This window comes from Triticum aestivum, chromosome 6B, assembly GCF_018294505.1.
Source record: "Triticum aestivum cultivar Chinese Spring chromosome 6B, IWGSC CS RefSeq v2.1, whole genome shotgun sequence".
Classification (NCBI taxonomy): Eukaryota; Viridiplantae; Streptophyta; class Magnoliopsida; order Poales; family Poaceae; genus Triticum; species Triticum aestivum.
This window is the reverse complement of record NC_057810.1, coordinates 253208111-253231458: the sequence shown is the minus strand read 5'-3', so window position 1 is coordinate 253231458 and position 23348 is coordinate 253208111. Positions and strand designations below refer to the sequence as shown.

The window sequence follows — 23348 nt, the reverse complement described above, 5'->3', positions numbered from 1 at the left end:
TTTATTGATAAGTCATAAAATATTCATGATTTCAAAATATTGTTTGCATACCATAAAAAAAATCAGAATATCAAATCGATGTTCAAGAAATAAAAAATCATGTTTTTTTAAAAATAATCCAGTATTCCAAACATAGTCTGAACTAGAAAAAAATGTACATGCCGCGCCTCCTCCTCCTGCAAGTGCTAATGGGCCGGCCCATATGTGGCTGGTGGCGCCCTGTTTTCTATTTCGTTTTTTGCTTTTTACTTTTTTAATTCCTTTTGTTTCATTCTTTAAATTCATTCGGGATTTTTAAAAGAACCAAATTTCAAAAAGCTGCGAGTTTTATTGAGAAATCCTAAATTGTTCATGATTTCAAAAAAAAATTCGCATATCATAGAAAAATAAATCAAAATATCAAATAGATGTTCATGAAAAAAAACATGATTTAAAAAATCCAGTATTCAAAACACATTCTGGAATTAGAAAAAAAATATACATGATTTTTTTGAAATGTTTCCAAAATTAAAACAGGCCCGTAAATGATGAACAAAATCAAACATCGCCTGCGTAGAAGTTTTAATAAGGGATCTCTAGAGGTCGATTTATGATTTTATTTAATCCTTCGCATCGGGTAAAAAAAGGCTTCCATGTTTCATACAACGCTGAACCCAAAAAATATTGACACAACTTTCTATGGGTTAGTTTTTGTAAACTATATAAAAATAACTAAATGTCTATTTTGCCTCCATACACAGCTATGTTTATTCTGGTACCACAGTAATTGTTATGACAACCACTGCTACGTTAGGTCAAGATGATATACATCATTCATCAGTCTAGCTTAGGCAGGGTCCATCAATGCAGTTTGCGCCTTAGGAAATCAAATCATGGTCAAACCATCACATTTTTTGTTTTTTGAAATGACTTTTCAAAAGACTCTTATCTCATCATGACATCACTTAGACATGGTTTTTGAATTGACATTTTAGAAGCCCTTATCTCACCTTGGCATTTTAATAGCCATTATCTACCACTCCTGCATAATTTGATAGTTTTTCTCTCGTTGCAACGCACGGGCATATTTGCTAGTATATATATATATATATATATATAATAAACCAGTTATGGCTTCTGGTCGTCCGTCGGTAATTTTACATAAAAGTCCCTCTGTTTTTTAGTATTCAACCCGCAGTCCTATTTTTTAAGTGGCCTATCTGAGAAAACGTTTCGTTCATGCAAAAAAGACCCTGTGATTTGGGGTATTCTACCCGCGGTCCGAGCATGTAAAGAAAAAAATACACACCGCGGCCACACACGGAGCACGGGCTCTCGCCTCCTCTCCCTCTCGCCCACGAAGCCGCCGCCGCCTGCTTCTCCGGCGAGCTCTGGCGCCGCGCAGCACGCCTACTAGCTCCCCACGGCCCGCTCCTCCCTCCCCTCCTTCCAGATTCTCCTCTCCTGGCCTCTACCGCCAGCTCGCGACCGACCCCCCATGGCTAGGGTTTCGGGCAGGGCTTCGCCGGCGCGTCTCCGGCGGCCCCAGGTTCGTCCCTCCTTCCTTCTTGGCCCGCCCCTGTCCCCCGTCTCCCACGATTCACCTCGCCATGGTATTCTCTGGTTAGCCTCATGGACGGCCTCTTCTCCTTCGATCTCAATTCACAGTGGCGTGCCAGACTTTCTCGGGCTCCTGTCCCCTGTGTGAGTACACTGAGCCAGAGGCGGAGGTTGACCAGCAACTCATGTACGTGTAGGAGGACGCATCAGATCAGTCTGGGAAACGGTGGTTTTTGTCCTAGGGCACCAAATCAAAGAGGGGAATTGTACTGATCTTATCTACGTTTTTATTTTTTTGTTCTGTACTGGCTAGGTGATTGAGAAAATATCCATATGTAGATTAATTGATAGATTCCATGGAGAGGATGGTTCTTTATTCTTAGAGTATATGAATTGAAGAGTGTTGCTGAAGATCCTCCTTGTCATGGACTTTTATTGTAAGTCAGTAAAAAAATCTTAATATTGGACACTATTTGTGGCTCAAAGTTTATGGACTTGCTTCAACTATCAATGTTGAACTATACATGTACTTATGTTTAAGGTTACATTGTGTTCCGGAACTAACACGAGAGGCTTTATATAATTTTTCATATTGAATCACATCTGTTTGTCACATCTGGGATCCTCATCGTTTTCGTCATTCATTTTATCAGTATTATTTTCTGAATTTGTTTCTTTCATGGTCAGTTATTGAATCCATCCTAACCAGGTCACTTGGAGCTGGTTCATTTTTCTCATCCGTCGTTGATCCATGTTCCACCCAATCGCTGGTCTATTGTTGTTATCCTCTCTAGATTGATGATGTTGAAATTGCTCAAACCACGTAGGCGAGAGAAGCATATTTTCACAAATTTATTCTAGCAATTCAGTGTTTGGTTAAACCCGACATAACAGATCACTATGTTAGAGCTAGCTGGGTCTAGCATATTCCTGTCATAGAAGCAACTAATATTATTGGTGATGCGATTCTGCAATCAACGTCTCCACTGGATAAATCAATGCGAACAGCTTGGTCTACCTATGATTTTTGCATGAGTTGCTGCTGCTGCGTTGCCAGCAGCTTATACAAGGTTACTGATTTAATCTTGGTGTGTACTACTCTTGGTTTCTCTATTCTTCAGTAAATAGCATGACATGGCTTTCACCTTTCAGTACTATTCAGGCCCCACATGAAAATTAGAACTAAAACTAGAACTAGAACTGATTTAATTTTTTCTCCCTTTTACAGCCAACTGTAAATTAGAACTAGAACTAGAGGACTGGAGTATGTTCAGAGATAGAAGTTCAGGCCCCACATGACAATAGTTCAGGGTCAAGTTTCCAAATTTGAGCTTTATAGCAAAGCAAAGAGGATCAACAGAAGCAGAGTAGGATAATAAAGGTTCACATAGATGTAGTAATATGTCTCTATCGACTAGCTCAAGTATGTATGACTGTAGGATAATACAGGTTCACATATATGTAGTAATCTGTCACTATCAGCTAGCTCTAATTGAAATTTTCTTGGAGCAGTTTCATTTGCAAATAGACCAGCTACACGGGCACACACATACACCCTAATTGAGATATCATATTACTTACATGATGTGGGTTATTCAGGTTATTATGAGAAATTATTTGACTGGTCATTGTAAGCTGTCAAATCCAGTGGGTAAACAGATGGCTAGGCTTCCTTTAGATCCAATGTACTCCAAGGCATTGATAGTGTCTACCAAATTCAAGTGTTTGGACGGAATGTTGATTGATGTTAGTAGCTACACTTGTCTGCAATGAGATGACGTACAGGAGCAATAAAGGATCTGATGATGTACTTATGGGCTACCGAGCAGAACCACATATAGCCGTGTCTCCTTTGCTGCATCAAGGTCAGGAACCTCCAGATTCATTGCTTCTTGGTCTTTATTTTGTTGGTAAATAAATTGTACTGCAGTGAATAACACAGAATAGATCAGAGAGACTTGAGATTTTTTATGTCTAGATAAATAACAGAGTTTTTTTCTTGATTTTTATTAGAAAACTTGATAGTTTCCTTGATTTGTTTTGTTCTAGATTAGTAGTAGAGCAGTGCACTGATATTTGTTTTGTGGTGCAGGAGCTTCAAGACAGCAGGCTTCACTGCAACATATTCATCTATGAGTTTCTCCCCAAATCTGAAATTATTTGCCACCTAAATTTTAATCCCCCGGAGAAAATCAGAGTATTTATCGGCTATAGATGTTGACAAATTTGATTGCAGGGGCTAGCAATGCTTCATTTCCTACAACTGTTTCTTGTGTTATTACTTCTACAGTGAGTGACAAGTTTGCAAACTCATATATGCAGAGGTCGGCTGCTAATGGGTACCAGGTGGCCGGGATTGAGGAAATTATATTAGGAAAGGAGTGATCCCTCTATTTTGTGGTTCAGCGGCATTCTCTGTTAGAATATACATTATATTTGTTTCCTTCTCTATTTATAATTGTAACTGAACCTTTTCTCTCTTAACGAATTGAAATCAGGACTGCTGTTTTTTTTTTTCAAAATGAATTTGCATTTTTAGAGTATTTAATGCTTTAAAACACTATAAAAGCTCATGTTGAGTGTGTAAATTCCCATCATTTTGTTGGAGCTCTGAAAATTGACATTTTCTTTCATTTCCTCGTTCTTAATTTCCAGATCTGAACTGTGACCGCTGCTTACCAATTCTCACATCCATTTTTATTTGTTTTACAAGGCTGCATCCCTTCTTACATGGGGAAGCAGATAACATGAACGAATAGAGCAGGCTGCCAACCTCCTCCAAGGAAGATAACTATGGTGCGTGACCTCAAGCAATTGTTACTTTAGATTGGTAACAATAATTGGAAATCCTATAGATTGCTTTTGTTTTACAATTAGTGGTACTGAAGATTGCTCTTGGCACAAGAATAGTGGAAGGTTACAGGTTCTTAGGAAATGTAGTTCTTTTTATTTCCATCCTGTTAGAAGTTGCATGTGTAGAAATAATGAAATCGATGATCCAATTATGTGTCAGTATACATGTACAGGATTTGTTTTGTGAGTCTCACAGATTGACACATGTATGAATAAGTTTCAATTTTCGATTGGTGTACTGATCATGGCTATATTGTGGAAGAGTTCTTGCAGGTAGTGTTCGAAAGTAGCATACTTCCGTTCTCTGTAATTGGTACTAGATAAAACGGATGTTCCACTTTCTGTAAATTGATAGATAAAATGGATGCAGGTGTGACCTTGGGGAAGAAGGAGCCGGACGGCAAATGAAAGACTGAGAGGACCAGGGATTCTTCTTTGCCGGGGTAAGGTGGAGACGCTGCTTAGGGAACATGTTGCTTACATCCCCGCTGCTTTTCTTCTTTCAGTTTTAGGTACTTTCCAGCAGGCGTGTACCTATCTTGCTATGTACTGAATTCTTTGCAACTATGTAGCAAACTGTATTAGGATAGATAATCAGGAAGATATATAATGCGTCTGTGTATGAATTAATTATTACAATCACCTAGCTAGCTTGTTAGGTGAAAGATCGAGGCAAACTTATACTGCATGGATGTTGTGTCGCTGGTTTGTTGTGATGTTTCAGGGAAACTTTGTTTTTCATTTCTGGGACTTCATGTCCGTTTTGGGCCGTGGCTCCCTCAAACCAAGTGGGGTCAACACCTCCTATATGTTAAGACGGTCCTTAATTAATGCTATAACATTATATATGATGACATTAAGGGACATTTTCCATGCCTTGCTCCTTCTCTTCATTCGGTTTTAGACTATTAGGTAGTACTTTCCGGTAATCAATTTGCAAATTGAACAAAATGTGTCAGAAATTGTTCCCCATTAAACAAGGTGAGTGTTGAAACTTTTATACTGTAAAGACATGTTTCAAACTTTTAAGTTCTAACAATATTTTTTTTCACAAGAGAAAAGCAATATTAGTACCACTGATACAGATAAGAAAAATGATATAGTATATATCTGTTTTGGTTTCAGTTTTTGTTATTCTTTATGTGTTAAAACCATTCCGCCCAGCCCCCTCTCCCTCCTTCCCGATCAACCCGCTCCTTCCCGATTAATGTGTGCACCAGAAGGCATCGTTTGCCAGGCACGGGACTAAAGCGCCCGCTGCAGTGTCGGGCAAAGGGCAAGCCCCTCCGGCCTCTGTGCATGTGCCCTAGGTCGCCTAGAACCATCAGCGATGGTGGCAAAGAGAAGTGGCAACATGGATGGGTCGCTAGGGGCATGTGAGGATTATTTATCCCGTTGCAACGCACGGGCATTTTTATTAGTGTGTGTGTCTATATATATATATATATATATATATTATATATTATATATATATATATATATATATATATATATATATATATATATATATATATAAACCAGCGATTGCTTCTGTTCGTCCGTCGTGGTTGTTTTGCAAAACAGCCCCTCGGTTTACATGAAATCAACCCGCAGTCCCTGTTTTAGTGGCTACCAGAGAAAACGTTTCGTTTTTACAAAAAAGACCCTTCATTTTGGTGTATTGAACCCGCGATCCTGGCTCTGAGAAAACATTGCAAAAAAGACCCGTGCATAACGAGTGACTGGGGGCGGCGGCTGCTCGACGCGGAACGACGCCGGCGTCTGGCGGCGGCGGCTGCTCGATGCGGAACGACGCCGGCGGCTGGAGCTTGCAGGGGCCGGATCCGTGTGCGGCAGAGGCTGGGGAGGCCGATTCGGAGGCGGGCGGCGAGGCAGGGGTCGCCGGTGACGATGAGGAAGGCCGGAGCGTGGTTTCCCTGGCAGATCCATGGCATCCGCGGCTCCTGGGCAGAAAGAAGAATGGAGATGAGGGAGAGAAGAAGGAAGAAAGGAGGGGCGGTGCGGTGTCCTAGGCAGGAGCTCGCCGGAGCCGAGCGACAGAGGACGTGCGCTGCAGACGGAGGGATCCAGAGCCGGCCGGTCGGGCGAAAGTACACCAACCAGGCCAGGGGTGGCGTACGAATGAGGACTTCATCACCATCAGGTAATCCATTCATCTCCTCTCTTTTCCTAATTCCCCACGATCTGGTCATAAATCGCCATGTTCTTGAACTGCAGAAAATCACTCATTCCCCATTTACTTGAGTTGCAGAAACCATTGGTTAACCAAGTTTTCTGATACATTGCTGTCAAATTGCATGGGCCTATCAAATTTTGTAATATATAGATGATGTTATGCTGTCAAATTCCATCCATCTACATATTCATGTGCAAAGTAAAGAAACCATGACCTGTCATCTGCAGAATTAACTTACATATAAATAAGATTTCTCTTCCAACCATCTTTCAAAGATAAAATCGTACAGTGAATGGGTCAGTTTTAACTAATACAAGTACACACAACATTCAGCTCGACAATTGGTCATCTCCCTCCCATTTTTTCTTTTCTGTTTCCAGTTCAATCAAGTCAGGACATCACATGTCTACAATGCCATTTTTTCCTCACATTCATAGCAAGCTGCAAGTTCCTTCTATTAACAACAGGACCTAGCACAATAGCACATACACAAGTTTGTTGGCCGCTGGAGTTGCTGCACTCGTGGTCGTCGGAGTCTACCACCACGCTCATGCTCCACATGCATGTGGTCTTCGAGTCAGTGCGATGCCCATGTGGCTGTCCTGTAGCAGAGTCAAGTTGACCGACCGTGGGAGCCAGAACCTTGGTGTCGGGCTGACGGCCATGCCGCCTGTGGTTATCTTGGTGTCGCTGACTGTCAGGACGCCTATTTCTGCTTCCTTCTGGATGAACAAGGGAGATGGACGTGTCAGTAGAATTTGATCTGAATTGATTGATCGGCTTGTTTTGATGGCTTTTTGCGACATGTTTGTTATGTTTTAGGATCTTTTTTAAACTGAAATTTGAAAAGAGCATGAGTTGTGATAGGATTTTATATATTCTTCGGTTGCTTACTGTAATCTTTTTGAAACTGAAATTTGAAAAGAGCATGAGTTTTGATAGGATTTTATATATTCTTCGGTTGCTTACTGTAACCTGTACCTTCTGGTCGATTGATATAGATAGAATCATACTGATTTCCTATAATTTCGCCGTCACAAAGATGTTCTATTTGTCGATTGATATTTCATACTACAGGATGAGTACTAATATGATCTGCACGCACATCTGAAAATGATACACATGACAGGAAGAGAAAGTGCGAAGCACTCTACCCAATTTCCCGCATTTCAAGAAGCCATTACATTTATGATCTTTTCTATAGAAGAAGGAAGGATATGTCAAATAATCTGTATGAGTTTTGCCTGGACAAGGGTTATGCAGACTGTAATCTGATTGTAAAGTGGAAAAGGTCAGTTGCCTCAACTTTATATCATTTGAGCTAGGGACCAAGATGGATAAGGTTGATTTGGCTTGATCATGCCAAAGAAATTTACTTCCTTTTTGGAAAATGAAAACATGTTTTGGAGGTTCAGGGTTAAGTTTCCAAAACTGAGCTTTATAGCAAGGCAAAGAGGATCAAGAGAAGCAGAGTAGGATAATAAAGGTTCACATAGATGTAGTAATCTGTCACTATCAGCTAGCTCAAGTATATATGACTGTATGATAATACAGGTTCACATATATATGTAGCAATCTGTCACTATCACCTAGCTCTAATTGAAATTTTCTTGGAGCAGTTTCATTTGCAAATAGACCAGCTACACGGGCACACACATACACACACACACCCTAATTGAGATATCATATTACTTACATGATGTGGGTTTATTCAGGTTGTTATGATAAATTATTTGACTGATCATTGTAAGCTTTCAAATCCAGTGGGAAGATGGCTAGGCTGCCTTTAGATCCAATGTACTCCAAGGCATTGATAGTGTCTACCAAATTCAAGTGCTTGGAAGGAATGTTGATTGATGTTAGTAGCTACAGTTGTCTGTAAGCTTTCAAATCCAGTGGGTAGATGGCTAGGCTGCCTTTAGATCCAATGTACTCCAAGGCATTGATAGTGTCTACCAAATTCAAGTGCTTGGAAGGAATGTTGATTGATGTTAGTAGCTACAGTTGTCTGAATGAGACAACGTACAGGAGCAATAAGAAGGATCCCATGCTGTACTTATGGGCTATCGAGCAGAACCACATATAGCCGTGTCTCCTTTGCTGCATAAAAGGTCAGTAACCTCCAGATTCATTGCTTCTTGGTCTTTATTTTGTTGGTGAATAAATTGTAGTGCACTGAATAACACAGAATGGATCAGAGTGACTTGAGATTCTTTTAATGTCTAGGTGAATAACAGAATTTTTTCTTATCACATAGCATTCTGTTTTGCTATTTCAAATGTGCTCTTTATTGAACAATCTTTTGGCCTTCGAAGTTTCGAACCATTGTTTGTCACAATTTTTTAGATCGGTTGTAGATTTTATTGACCCCCTCACGTAAACTCGGAATTGAGTGACTCTTTTTACTCTGGAAAGCTTAAGTCAATAAGCATCTTGAGAAAAAATATAAAAAAATTGGTAAAAATATTCAGAGGATAAGTTGAAGAGAGAAGTTTCATTAATTGTACATGTTTTGGAGCTTATATTTTTTATCGAGAGCTAGGTTTGTTGGTCCTTTTGTGCAATTAAGCTCGTGCCGCTGGAACCATGTGTACATTTAATCAAGGCATTGGGGTCCACAGATCTTGTTACGACACGAAAATATTTGATGATTATCATTGCAGATGCCCTCAGTCTCAGGAACACTCTCACTATGTCTTTGATTCTGTTAAAGACCCATGTAGGTATGCCCAACCTGCCATTTTTTTATGCTGGCGACTTCATCAAAGTGCTACGGCAAAAGCATGCTTCCAAAAGCTATTCCGAGATGGTATCTATCCTCTCTTTTTTCTTTTCCATTAAAAAATATATTTATTAAGCTGAAACGGTCTGTTTTGAGTCTTATATTCAACTAGAATTGCAATTTTGGCAGATCATATATGTTGAAGCATGTGAAAGTGGCAGTATCTTTGAGGGATTAATGCCACAAGACCTTAATATTTATGTTACAACAGCAGCAAATGTGGAAGAAAGTAGCTAGGGAGCATACTGCCCTGGGATGGAAACACCAGCTCCTCCTGAATGTATGACCTGCTTGGGTGACGCATACAGGGTTTCTTGGATGGAAGACAGGTAAAAAGCATCAGGTGTAATATTTATGCTCTGTATGTTGTCTTGCTATTCTGAACCATGGGATCCTACTGTGCAGTGAAACTCACAATCTACAGAAGGAAACCATCAAGCAGCAGTACGAGGTGGTTAAAGCAAGAACGGCACCCCCAAATGACTCCAATATCGGTTCTCATGTCATGGAGTATGGTAACAAGACATTCAAGGATGACAAGCTTTTCCTTTATCAAGGTTTCTATCCTGTGAAGTCAAGCATCACAAACAGGCCGCTGCTTTCGCCCAGCCTCAAGGGTGCAATCAATCAAAGAGATGTTGATATTCTTTTCATGCTTGTTCCAACGTTTGACACTTCGGCCACCTACTATCAAAAGAGCACTACTATGTACGATCTACAGTAGTCACTTTGAGAAATTCAAACCATTGACAGAAATTCAGACCACCTACTATCAAAAAAGCACTACTATGTATGATCCAGAGTTGACACTTTGACAGAAATTCAGAAACACAGGCTCCATTGTAGAGTTCAGAAAAATTAGCACGTCTGATGCCCCTTGCCCCTACCTTTACTATGTACTTCATCTTTGAATCTGCGGACAACCAAACAATCAATCAATCTCCAATCCATGCAAAATAAATATGTTCTTAGAAATTTGGAAAACAATTTACCACTCAGACAACTTTTCAAGTAGCAAAATAATTTAGAAGTACTCAGAAGTACACTTTCTACGCCATGTCGAAAGTAAATGGCCGGGAGGAGGAGGACGCGCAGGAGGCAGGGCGGTGTCAGAATCGCGCGCGTTGAATCCGGTTGATGGTTACAGTGACACTGACGCCGCGCTCTATGCCCTGCCCTTGCTCGCCGAGCCCTGCCTCTCCGGATAGCCATGTATGCTGCTGGGGACCCTGCAGGTCCATGCTCGTCGGCGAGGGGGAGCGCAGACAGGAGCCTAGCCCGTCAGGCCGTCACAGTCAGTAACATGGCCATAGGCCTCTTCTCCCCTTCTCAGTTTACAGCAGCATGCCACACTCTCTCAGGCTCCTGTCCCCCGTCGTCAGCACACCGATTCAGAGGCAGAGGCTGACTTGCAGCTCGTGGACACAGAGAAGGAAGCCTAAGATGAATCTCAAAAGTTGTTATCATTGTTCTCAGCCAGCGATGCATAGGGGAATTGTTTGCTCATCTATGTGTTAAAATCTGGACCTCTTCATCAACGACTTCAACAAGGATGAGATCAAGCTGCGTCTGCTGCTCTGTCCACCACAACAATTTTGGAATGCATTAACTTTTATCTGCCCAGGTTGAATCCTTCATTCCTCATTCTCATCCTAATTTCTTGATGTTGGGCAAGACACTCTAGATGAGTTGCTAACATCAAAAGGCTTCAGTTCTAACTAGAAGAAGTTTTGCTTAGGAATATTTTATCAGTTTTGTGGTCAATTAATCAACTGGTGTTACAATAAAAGCAAGAAAGTGATGCAAGTTTTTTGGGATATATGCACTGGAAAATATATGAACACTGTTGGCCCAAAATCACAGGGCCCCACTAAATTGTTGACCATTTGGCCTCATGATTTTAATGATAATCGTTCTACCATGAAATCTTTCTTCCCCTAGCATTTTAACAGTACTGTGTGTTGTAGCAGTATACATCTGAATCATTGGATAATAAGAGTTTCCTCCTATGCCATGCATCTGGTGTAGCGCTCCAGTGAGAAATAATCAGTGGTGTACTTAACCCCTTTACATGTTCTTCATTTACATTTTTTACATTGAATTCTAAGCTAAGTGCTTAGTCTTTTGTTACTTGCAGGCAGGAACATGAGCATGCACATCTGGGAGTTCGCAAGAAGGCGTTGACCCCCTTGTATATATTGCTGCTCTCTGTCAGAAACCAAAAAAATATAAGACTTCTATGATGCTGCTCACTGATCGATACTAAATACTCCCTCTGTCCCAAAAAAAAGTGTCTCAACTTTGTACTAATTTTAGTACAAAATTGTACTAAGGTCAAGACACTTATTTTGGGACGGAGGGAGTATATGGCTTGTTCTCGAGGATTGTTATCACTTTTTGATTCATATGGAATTTGAGAATATGGATGACACTGGTTTGTTTCTTTCACTACTAAAATTCTGTCCACCATTAGCTTACGGGCAATGCTCCAGATCCACGCGAACATACGCGAGTAAATGCTCTTTATGATTTCATGTTCTTATGTAATAAGACTTGATGTGTTTTATCTTTCAATAATTCAGACATGGGCCTTCCGCAACTTGATACAAGCTGCTGACAAGAGTTAGAGGGTTAGGTTTGATGTTATTATTTGTTGTATGACTATTTGTTCTCATTATGTCACACCTTATTTATCTTTTATTCAGTTACTACATAGCTTGCCTATATTACTTGAAACATAATTATACTGCGTACATTTAGTGGATACTATTGCTGAGTAAAAACAAAATTTGAACTTCAAATTACATACTGGATTAAGATTGTCTCCTTAGAAACCAAAAGTCTTTTTTTTACTAGTACAAATGCCCGTGCGTTGCACCGGGCCGTAAAAGGGGCAGAACCTGCTTCATGTGTCATTGTGCACCTTTTTTATAACCAATTTTAATAAACATCGATAATAAGGTTAAACATGGAAATATCCTTATTTTTAATAAAAGTTAATGTTTTCATGCCGCTTCAGCTCATCAACCGTGCTGCACTCTTCTACTTTAGCATCAAGCATGGTGTCGTCAAAGACGCCCGAGTAGCCGCTGCAATGAGTGCGCTCTGCTGATGTTGCACAGCATGACCTACTTGTGCTATTGCATGCTCAGGTTGTCAGGTGTCCGGAAAGAAGAAAAGTGTAGAGCTACGAGAGCAGCAGCTTCAGGTGCTGATGTGCTCTCAAGGAATCCTTCTGTGTCGGAAAATTCAGTCTCCGGTTTCTTAGCATAGACAAGATAAATAGCAATTTCTTAGTCTGCGTTACTACTCATGAATTCTTTTAGCCACCGATGTGGTTAATAAAAAGATAAAAAAAGTTCAGCATAATTCAGACCTGACACCTGAGGTGTCAACTTTGTTGTTGCTTGTACTAAATATGGGCAGAGAGCACCGTTTGAGTGGTGCATTATCTCTCGAAATGTGAAGCGCTTGTACTAAATATGGGCAGAGAGCACCGTTTGAGTGGTTCATATCAACAAACTCAAAACGCAATGTTTCGAATGTTACGGTATGCTAAATAGGAATAGATTAATACTTCTCTAGTTTAGCTAATTATCACTACATTCTGGAATTAAGAAAAAACGGTGAAATATGCAAGCATGACTTTAAATTGCGCATTAGAAACATGACAAAAAATACCCCTTCTCCAATAAAAAGGAGTAGAGCCATAAAGAACACATGAGTAATTCAAATTATGAATTGGATCGAGTTTTTCATGGTTGCCCAGCATAGTAAATGAAAATAGCACCTTGTCATACATTGGGTCTTCAATAGAATCAAATACATTGTCACCATATTCATGAAATTGATGGATTTTGAACTCTAAATAACAATAATAAGAGGACCACAGCAGCAACTGAAAGGTTTGCTTTCAGTGAACGTATATAGTATTACATAAATAGCAAAACAAGATGATATTTGTGGAAATAAAATAATAATTAAGAGCATTGCGACTGCTAGTAAAAGCAATATTATCCAACCAGCACACAGGACAACCATCACCACAGCATACTGTTAAAGAGTACATGTCTAAATTTTATGAAAGCTAAAAACTGAAAGTCATTTACAGCCAATATAAAATAAAATAATATGAACAGCTAGAACTATGTGATCTGCGCAAGGGTCCTATCGAAATTCAGACTTTCAAACTTGATAAAACAGGGAGAAACAGCACTTATTTGTTCATGGATTTTAATCAAATAGGGAACAAACAGAGAAACATGGACTGCCAAACGTTGGACCAATATAAAGTGAATAGCTAGAACTATATGATCTGGGCAAGGGTCCTATCCAAATTCAGACTGTTCGTGGCGAAATTATTAGTTTCAGATGGATTACAAACTCAAACACATAAGATTTCTGCTGGCTAACATGCATAGCATTTATTCCCTATAGTAGTTGCATATATAGTTTTCCTTGAAAGCATGTATTACAGAAATAAGAGATGAATTTGAATGAATGTTGTTGGCGGTTTTAAAAAAGAAAACAAGAAAAATAGTGTTCAAGGCTCGAGCTAGCGCTACATAATTGGATATTATTTATAAAAATGCTCACTGGAGATAAGAAATGGATCCAAAGTTCAAACTAAAGGTTGATCGTCCAGGATATTTGGCATTCAAACAGTTCTAGGGCTCTACCATCAGTGGGTGTGATATATAATTTAGTCAAAGGTTGGATCCCAAAATCATGAATGTCATGAGACTAAAATGCTAAAACTACTTGCGAATCGCGTGCATCTATATCAACATATACAGGTTAATACATGGGAAGCATTTGGTTAATTGAACCTGACTAATGGTCCCTTCTTTTGATTATCATGATTGCAGAAGCTTTAAGTACTTGAGCTATCTAGAAAAAACACTAAAACTACTTGTGAATCAAGTGCCTCTCCATCAAGATAAATTGAACTGCAGGTGTGGCCATCTATGATCATTCCCCTATTCATGATCTGCAACTCCACTTGATAATTAGTTGATAATTAAATATGGCCTGAACCTATGCTGTTAACAAGAACGCCTATACATGGAATGGATCAGAAAAAACAAAGTATACGGAAACCTACATCTGTACAATCAAGCAAACATATTCTCATAACATCTTATGCTCACTCATCACCATGAAATTCTAACCTTTTTGTTGCTCTTGTCAACATGAAACAGAGGCACCCATTAAGAAACAATTAACTTAAATAGGGGCTTCTATGAACTGATTAGCTTTCAAGGGGATATATACCTCTGGTGTAGCCGCCACATGCAACATTGGATGGCTTGACGGATGTTCATCACTCATCTTAAGGACCTGGAAAAAAAATCAAATAAAAGGTAAGCCTCAAACATTAGTTTGTTGGTAGAATATTTCAGATCCAGACCAATCTTAAATGTGATTTTTAGCTTATAAATACATGGTTGAATGATTATAGCAATCGTTTGGCTGGAGGTAGTTTAGTGAAATATAATTGTTCATTTGCAGAAAAAGTTCTATACTTGAGTTTACCTTAACTCTGATGTAATATGAAGCTTCGTAAAAGGTAAGCAAACACGTATAACCACTGCTACTCTAAGTAGGCTTATGCAAAGGAATCAAGACCAGAGCAGTAACTATCAATCAGATTTATACCAAAGTGAATCCCTACTACCGCCTAAGTGAAAAAGGTAATGATATTGGCATCTATATTACTGCAAGTACAGTACAGTATATATACTTTCAGTTTTGCTACTCTATGTTCAGTAAGTAACCATGGGTTCAGGAGATAAACTCATATGTTCAGAATACATCCAACTGCGAAAGGCTGGTTACACTTCAAATATATGTTGGAAAGCACACATATCCAACATAAGATGTTTGTAGTACACGCTGAGATATCTACTCATGTGTATGCCACTGCAAAGCTAATAGATGAGTAAGCAATTGGAGATACAAAATGAAGCTCTGACAAAAATCGGGCAACATGAAAGCGTATAGCCATAAATATACTATTGGACGCAAAGTGACGGCATATGTTCTGAATTTTGAGTTATAATGTTCAGCCCGACGAAGCAGTGGATGCCCAGATTAGCAGACAAATTTCAGAACAAAAATATGACAACCAGCAATGCTCTGCTATCAAATTAGCATGGACTGCAGTGTACATAACCAAGCAGATTTCAGTATGCAATTGAATTTCATTAGTACTATATGAGCAAGGCTATCATAGATTATCAAATCCATCAAGCACTATAACTGAGGAATAACCAATTCAAGCTGTGACAAGCAAGCAAATCTCTGCAGAAGGACAAAACTATCTTTGAAGCATTCAGTTGAGAAGATTCAGAACACACGCGTTCGGTTCACAGCTTCAGAGTGATTTCGGCTAGCTAGAGAGGAAACTAACGGAACGAAAAGGCAAAGCCAAGGCTGCTGCAGAGCACAGGCACGAGCTAGCAGTGTTAGCAGCAGGGACGCGCACGAGCGTGCGAGCAGCAACAGTCGCTGCGCACGGGCTCGCCAGCCAGCCAGGGGACAGAAAAATAAATCAAACAGGGGTCAAACATACCTCTGGTGTAGCCGCTGCAGGTGACATTGGAGTGCTCGACGGATGTTCTTGTACCTCCGGCGAACTCGATGCTTCTTCCTCCAACGAACTCGGCGAAGACATTGGATGTTTCGTGCAAAATTGACATGATGGAGATTCCAGCCGACTACCCTTCCTTCTTATAGCAGAGAGCAACAATCCGGGTTGGGCACTCCATTGAATTGTGTTCTACAAGGACACGGTCTACAATTGATCCAAATTAGGAATAGCACGAGCACAACGCGACACACGATAGCAGAGGAGGTCTTGAAGATGAGTTGTGGTGGCCTTCACGAATCATGACGTCACCTATGCCCAAATCCAATCCAATCCAGCATCATAAGTTAAACACACTCAGTTATCTACCATAGACTGATCAAAGTTACAAGTTTACTCCAGGAATCAAGTGCTACCTATGGTAAGGTGTCAAATCTATTCTTGAGGTCCAATAAACAACATGTATAACAAATTGTGCAATTTGCATGCGTTCCTAGCAATATCATGTAAATGCAGCGTGTCTCACATTATTGGTGTCATCGAGAGTGATTGCTGGCATGTCCGAGAAACAAACCTCCGGCCTCTACCTGAGTTCGATCGGACGCCTCTGCCACCTGCATGCGCACACACGGCAGAGACATCAAAGCCAGGCCGAATCAAACCAAGCTCACACCAACCTAATTCTACCAGGCTGAGGAGCTTCAGTCAGCAATCGTACATCAAATATATGTTGTTGCAGTAGACTAAATAGAAGGTGCTACATAGCACTCTGACATATACAGTATAATTCTAAGTTTAGTCAGTATAGTATTTTTACAAACCCCTAAAAATAGTACAGTATTCTGCAGACTAACCTGCAACATACGGTTTAGTCTGAATTGGCAAACTTGAGCGTGCATCGAGCAGAAAATCGCACATATAGAGAACACAATATCAAGCCGAAGTGAATATATAGTTTCAGTTTTGCAAGCCATAGGGGGAAATTAACTCTTGACATGTTAGGGTCATAACACGACATATTTAGCATACAGAAGAACTGAAACATAATGCAAAATACATAAACGAAACAGAGAAAGTAGTTGGTTTAATGCCTCTAGACTCTAGTGCATATCAGCCAAACTGAAATTGTGAGCAATCAAAAGTATCACCAATTTTCCAGAAAAAAATAAACTGAAACAGGGGCTTGTATCGCTGATTAGCTTTCAAGGGGAGACATACCTCCGGTGTAGCCGCCTCAAGAGATGGACGGCTCGACGGATATTCTTCTTCCGCTGGCAAAGTTCATGGAAGGCAATGCATTGGGTATTATTGACCTTCTGAAATTGTAGTACATACATGTTGAATGTCAAAATGTTGAGTACGAACTTATCATTTGCTTGCTCCTGAGAAGATAAAACCGACATAAAACTGATTACCATCTTACAATAATTAAAATCGAGACTCCCTGGTCCCAGCAAATTACCATGCTAAAGGAAAAAAACTAAAACTCAAAAGCAACTGAAATTAGAATGTAACAACAAATAGTGCTCCATTATCCCATTCCAAGTTCAGCACCCATGGATTACCTCTTTTGGCCGGTCTCCCCTCATCGAGGATAAGTAATGTTCAGAAGGGCTTCTTTTTTCGATAATCAGGCATGCAAATTAATTACCCTTCCGGTGGAAGGATCATCCCTTGGTGAGCCTCGCCTTTCCTCTAGTAGGTTGGCAAAGCATGGTTTGGCAGCCGGGGTACACCACCAAAGTCTGATAGTGGCTGAACATAGTCGTTCTGTGAGAAAAAAATAGTAAGTTGAATTTTGTGATGGAAGAGAGATAACTAACAATTATATCAGATTATGTAAAGACCCGGTGGACAGGTAAGTTGATTTAGCAGAGCGCAATGGAAGTTCCGTGTAGATTTCTAAGCTAGATTTGCCTTGCGTTACATAGATTACCTATTTTGCGGACTGTGAATTAAGTGCTTTGGTTGGATATGCACAAATGGACGATGCATACAACTCCCAGTCTAGGATTGGTTTCGGTTCAGAGTCGTCCGGGCAAGCCTTGCATCCAAGTGCGCGGCTGTCGGTGGCGATGGATCTTGATCATGGAGCAGATAATGAGGAGCTCGGGGTGCTGCAGCCGGTATGCTATGGGACATTTGAGCAGCAGCTCACTGTAATTCAAGACCAAAAAGACAGTGAGGCTGCTATTTCGGTTCAGACTAAAGGCAAGACAGATCCCCAAGCTCCATAATTTGATACCTCCCAGGCATTAAGTAAAATAATTAGCTGTAGGCAGGTAACCAGAGTGTTTGGTGCAATCTGTCTATGGGGAATCATATATAGTTGTTTGGTTTCAATGATGTAACTATAGCCTCGAAATGAAACATCATGCTGTCCGAATATATGTCTGTGCAGTGCATAATTCCACGGATAGTTCACACGGGTTAAAGTGTTGTTTCATGTGCACATATTGATCAAGTAAATTCTTCCAATCTAGTCAATTGTATTGCTGGATTTTGGTAGTCATTCTGAATGTACAGATTTGTTGTGTGCATCTCTGAACTAATATGGATCTGTGTACGAACTATAACTTAGCACTATATCTGGTTCTTGCTATCAGTTTGATTTTGGTGGTCCAAGTGGATATATACACCAGTCATGCAGCCACAGTCTGCACTATTTGGTTAATGTGAACGGGAGGAGCACAACACTGACCCCATCGCTTATCTCAGCCAGCTTCTTCAGGTCCACCATGGCCACCTACACCGAGCGCCATATCACGTCCCCGAGCTTTGTTGTCGACTCATCTACACCCAGCCAATCACCACAAACAGGGATACAATCAGATCTAATAAGAGATAGCTCCATGACCATGAGGAAGGGACGAACCGTCTGGGAGGCGCTCGTAGGCGGCGGCGCTGGAGCACATCCTGTCGTCCGCATCTCCAAGAGCTAATCGGGGCAAGGCGGTTGGTGTTGGGCGACGGCAGCGACGGCCTTGTAACCAGGGCACGGGGAGGAAGGAATCGGTAGGCCGTGCGATGCCCTCGTCCTCCGGCGTGTAGCCGATCTGTCCCCGTCATCCCCGTCTCCTCCTCCGCTGCCTCCACTTCCCCCTCCTACTCCTACTGGCTCTTCCGCCGCCTCAACCTTCCTCTCGTCATCCTACCGGCTCCTCCGCTGCCTCCACCTCCCTCTCCTCGTCCTACCGTCCGTTGCCCGTGGCGGCGAGGAGCGTGTCGAGCAGCCCGTCGCGGTTGGCGGCATGCGCTCGAGCCAGCCGGCGCGGGCCCGGAGCGCGGCAGCCTGGGCCTCGGCGTCGGCGAACCGTGCACGGGGAGGAGGGCGCGGCGGAGGGAAGGCAGGCAGCAGTGCGGGGCGGATGGCGCGGTGGAGGATGCGGGCCGGCGGCGGGGAGGCGGCGGATCGAGATGGGGATGGGAGGCGCTGTCGCTTGACTCGGGGGTGTTTTTTTTTTCAAGCGCGTCCACGGGTGGGGTAGAAATGCGAAACGTTTTTTCCAACTTATTTACTGGATTGCGGGTTGAATTCCCAAAAGCAGAGGGACCTTTCTGTAAAATTGCTGACGACGTACGACCAGAAACAGTAGCCGCACTATTATTACTAGCAAAAAGACCCGTGCGTTGCAACGGGAACTAAATATTCTAGTGATTCAACTTCGATTGTCGAAAAGAATCCTTGTTGCACCATCGTCGAATAGCTGCGGACAGAAGAGGTCGCGAAGGCCGGTGGTGGATACGCCCTTGCTGCCATCTAGATGCTACCGTCGCTTCGCTTTCTGAGGCACCCGGGGACATCGGAGCAGACGGAGCCGTTGGGGGCGGCCTTGCTAATGGTATGACCGTTTTTTAGCTACAACCTAATCCAACCCAGGCCGTGAAAGACCCAACAACCCCACGCGTTCGCAGATTTTTTCCAGCCATCCCAGCTAAGCAATATCCAACGATCACAATCCTAATTAGACCGGTTGGCTACAACCCTATGGACGCAAGCCGAGATCATCAGTTCGATCCTCAACCAGAATATGCCCGTGCGTTGCAACGGGAGAAAAGCTATTAGATTATGCACGTGCGATAGATAGAAAAAAATTATGAACCAAATGCCAGGATGAGATAAGGACTTTTAGAATGTAATTTCATAAAGTATGTCTGGGTGATGTCATGACGAGATAAGAGACTTTTAAAAAGTCATTTTAAAAATAAAAAATGTGATGGTCTCATCACGACTTGATTTTCTAACGCGTCATAACGAAAAAAATGTCGGTGATAAAACTGCATTGATGGACACTGCATGAGCTAGACCGATGAGTGAGTGCCTTGCCTTGACCTAGCATAGCGGTGTTTATAATAATTAGTAATGTGGTATAAAAAATATAGCTGTGTATGAAGGCAAAATAGAAATTTAGTCATTTTTATATAGCTTACAAAAATTAACCCTTAGAAAGTTGTGTCAATTTTTGAGGGTTCAACGGTGTACAAGACATGGAAAACTTTTTTTATCCAAATCGAGGGACTGAATACAATCATCAAGCGACCCCTACAGATCTCCTGCGACGGTTCATTATGTTTATTATTTATGGATCTGTTTTAATTTTTGTGAACATATTCCAAACTTTAATGGACATTTTTTAAATTCCCTAATATTTTTTGAATACTGGATATTTTTAAAAAATCATGAACATTTTTTGTTTCCTGAAAATTTATTTGAAACCGTGATAGTTTTTTATAATATGTGAACAATTTTTTGAAATCATGATCATTTTATGATTTTCCGAATGTTTTTTTAATTCACAAACAGTTTATAATTTTTCAAGACTTTTTCTGAAATATTTTTTTCCTGGAAATCACGAATAAATTTAAAGAAGAAAAAACTAAAACAGAAATAAGAACGTGAAAGGCAAAAAATGAAATAAAAGCAGGGGCGTTGCAACCTGCAAATGGGCCGGCCTATGTGTGCGGGAGGAGTAGGCGCGTCATAACGAAAAAAATGTCGGTGATAAAACTGCATTGATGGACACTGCATGAGCTAGACCGATGAGTGAGTGCCTTGCCTTGACCTAGCGTAGCGGTGTTTATAATAATTAGTAATGTGGTATAAAAAATATAGCTGTGTATGAAGGCAAAATAGAAATTTAGTCATTTTTATATAGCTTACAAAAATTAACCCTTAGAAAGTTGTGTCAATTTTTGAGGGTTCAACGGTGTACAAGATATGGAAAACTTTTTTTTATCCAAATCGAGGGACTGAATACAATCATGAAGCGACCCCTACAGATCTCCTGCGATGGTTCATTATGTTCATTATTTATGGATCTGTTTTAATTTTTGTGAACATATTCCAAACTTTAATGGACATTTTTTAAATTCCCTAATATGTTTTGAATACTGGATATTTTTAAAAAATCATGAACATTTTTTATTTCCTGAAAATTTATTTGAAACCGTGATAGTTTTTTATAATATGTGAACAATTTTTTGAAATCATGATCATTTTATGATTTTCCGAATGTTTTTTTTAATTCACAAACAGTTTATAATTTTTCAAGACTTTTTTTGAAATATTTTTTTCCTGGAAATCACGAATAAATTTAAAGAAGAAAAAACTAAAACAGAAATAAGAACGTGAAAGGCAAAAAATGAAATAAAAGCAGGGGCGTTGCAACCTGCACATGGGCCGGCCTATGTGTGCGGGAGGAGTAGGCGCGCTTGCGAGACGAAAAAGAAGAGATAAAAGGTGGGCAGGCAGGGATCGAACCCTGGTCTCTGTGGTGTTAGCGTGCAGCGCTGGCCACTGCGCTGAGCCATCTTCGTGTTATATTAGGGGATCTCTGCTTATATAAACCGAACTAACAGTGCGATGCGTGAACCGTTTTTTGCCACTTACGGGTGGCATTGGTGGGTAAATTTTGCCAACTTCGAGGGTATGTTTTATGACGGACGACCAGAAGCACTATTTGCTTTATTAGTAGGGAAAGTATTATCATATTATTATTATTATTATATTATTATTATTATTATATTATTATTATTATATTATTATATTATTATTATTATTATTATTATATTACTAGGACACATGCCCGTGCGTTGCAACGGGAGAGGTATTTGGGTATCCACGGTACGACGAAGGCACATGTTGAGGTCTAGCAGAAATGCATATGAGCCGCGCGTAATAAAATCACGAAAATAAGTCATAGTGTTGATGGTAAGGAACCCCGAAATCTACTCCCTCCTATCCGATTTGTTGGGTATATCTAACAAACCAACTAATGTAGACACTGAGTGAAGAGGAACTTCAGAAAACTTCCAGATGTTGAAAAAAGATGGGATTTAATGTAAAATGGTGAGGTGAGGCTATTAAATTTGTAAATTGACCCCATATTTTATCACAAAGCATAGGATAGTGTTGTTGGTTTGATCCAGTGGGATTGAACTGGGGGTCACGAGTTCGATTCCACATGACCAACTATTTCAATTTGGGCCTTTTTGTAGAAAGGCCATAGGCCCATCAGAACGTCAATGTAGCCTAGTACAGGTGGCAAAACTGAAGCGAGGACGCGCTATAATGTAATGTATTGCGGGTTGATTCTTAGAAACTTTAGGGACATTTTTTAAAAAGGCGCACCACATCTAAGAATGTCACCTCCCTTTATTAATAAGTTATAGATTATATATGGATGTCTGTTCGTGAGATCGAGTCCCCGCACAACCATATTTTCCGGTCAAAATAGGTCGCGCACCAAAGCGAAAGCCCGTTAACGGACGCACAAAAATTAGTATAGGAGATAAACTTTGTAAATTGTGGTTCTCAATCTCACTAGATTTCCTTCAGGATGTGATCTCTGATAAGATCCTGAACTTTTCTTAGTTAAGTAATAGAACGGCCTATTCATCCTCAAACAAAAAAGCAAGAGAAAAACCTTAAAAAATACAACATGAGTGAAAAATCAAAGAAACACACCTCCTTTTTATTTTACTATACTATATCTTTATCTTTATCTTTACCTACTAATAAAGCACTTAATGCTTCTGGTGGTACGTCTTTAGCAATTTTGCAAAAACATCCTTCTGTTTTCTGGTAACTAAACCCGCGGTCCCTTTTTAAGTGAATATCTGAAAAACGATTTGTTTTTGCATAAAGCCCCTTGTCATTCGGAGTATTCAGCCCACAGTCCAAGCTCACTCTGTGCATTTTAAAACCGAACCGAAAAACCATACCGAAAATAAACCGAACCGAACCAATTTTTTTGTTTTTATGGTTTCTGGTTTCGGTATGGTATGAACTTTTCATACGGATTTGAACTTTGGTTTTTATGGTATATACCGAAAAACCGAATGGTTAACCGAATAAACCAAAGTAAAAGATAAATTTATATTTCTTGAGATGAACAACCGTACAAGTT

The 23348-nt window shown here is 40.5% G+C and overlaps 2 protein-coding genes and 1 long non-coding RNA gene across 22 annotated transcripts in view; 2 read left to right on the top strand and 1 right to left on the bottom strand.

The window, feature by feature from the left end:
- Positions 1 to 1243: 1243 nt before the first annotated feature.
- On the top strand, positions 1244 to 5625 carry LOC123136836 (uncharacterized). Its single transcript, XR_006467329.1, has 3 exons — positions 1244 to 3404; positions 3632 to 4335; positions 4763 to 5625. It is a non-coding gene; the product is annotated as an uncharacterized lncRNA (long non-coding RNA).
- A 396-nt stretch (positions 5626 to 6021) lies between these two features.
- The window catches only part of LOC123136829 (vacuolar-processing enzyme beta-isozyme 1), a 58572-nt gene continuing 41245 nt past the window's right edge, over positions 6022 to 23348 (top strand). The window contains exons 1-5 of one of the 9 annotated variants that reach the window (XR_006467303.1): positions 6023 to 6535; positions 7698 to 8679; positions 9282 to 9377; positions 9463 to 9679; positions 9756 to 10974. Coding sequence is in view for 1 of the 9 variants with exons in the window: in XM_044556340.1 (XP_044412275.1) it covers positions 9606 to 9679; positions 9756 to 10074 (393 nt within the window). In the remaining 8 variants the exon portion in view is untranslated. Of the gene's footprint in view, positions 6536 to 7697; positions 9378 to 9462; positions 9680 to 9755; positions 10975 to 11487; positions 11808 to 23348 lie in introns of those variants that run through there. The other 8 variants (XR_006467302.1, XR_006467299.1, XR_006467300.1 and 5 more) reach the window with 8 other exon arrangements.
- Positions 6910 to 19425, bottom strand: LOC123136832 (uncharacterized). 12 transcript variants are annotated; one of them, XR_006467313.1, is made up of 8 exons: positions 18815 to 19424; positions 18641 to 18732; positions 17505 to 17709; positions 17158 to 17321; positions 16466 to 16553; positions 15925 to 16251; positions 14625 to 14690; positions 9974 to 10263 (listed from the first exon to the last, which is right to left on the bottom strand). XR_006467313.1 is itself a non-coding variant. In XM_044556343.1 (3 exons), exons 1-3 carry the CDS (start codon positions 16024 to 16026, stop codon positions 7117 to 7119), a joined length of 342 nt encoding a protein of 113 aa, XP_044412278.1. In that variant the 5' UTR covers positions 16027 to 16349; the 3' UTR covers positions 6910 to 7116. The 12 variants fall into 12 exon arrangements, 1 of the variants encoding a protein (XP_044412278.1); XR_006467316.1 differs by lacking the exon at positions 9974 to 10263 and adding an exon at positions 10969 to 11558 and having other exon boundaries at positions 18815 to 19425; XR_006467315.1 differs by lacking the exon at positions 9974 to 10263 and adding an exon at positions 17876 to 18096 and having other exon boundaries at positions 13198 to 14690; positions 18815 to 19425.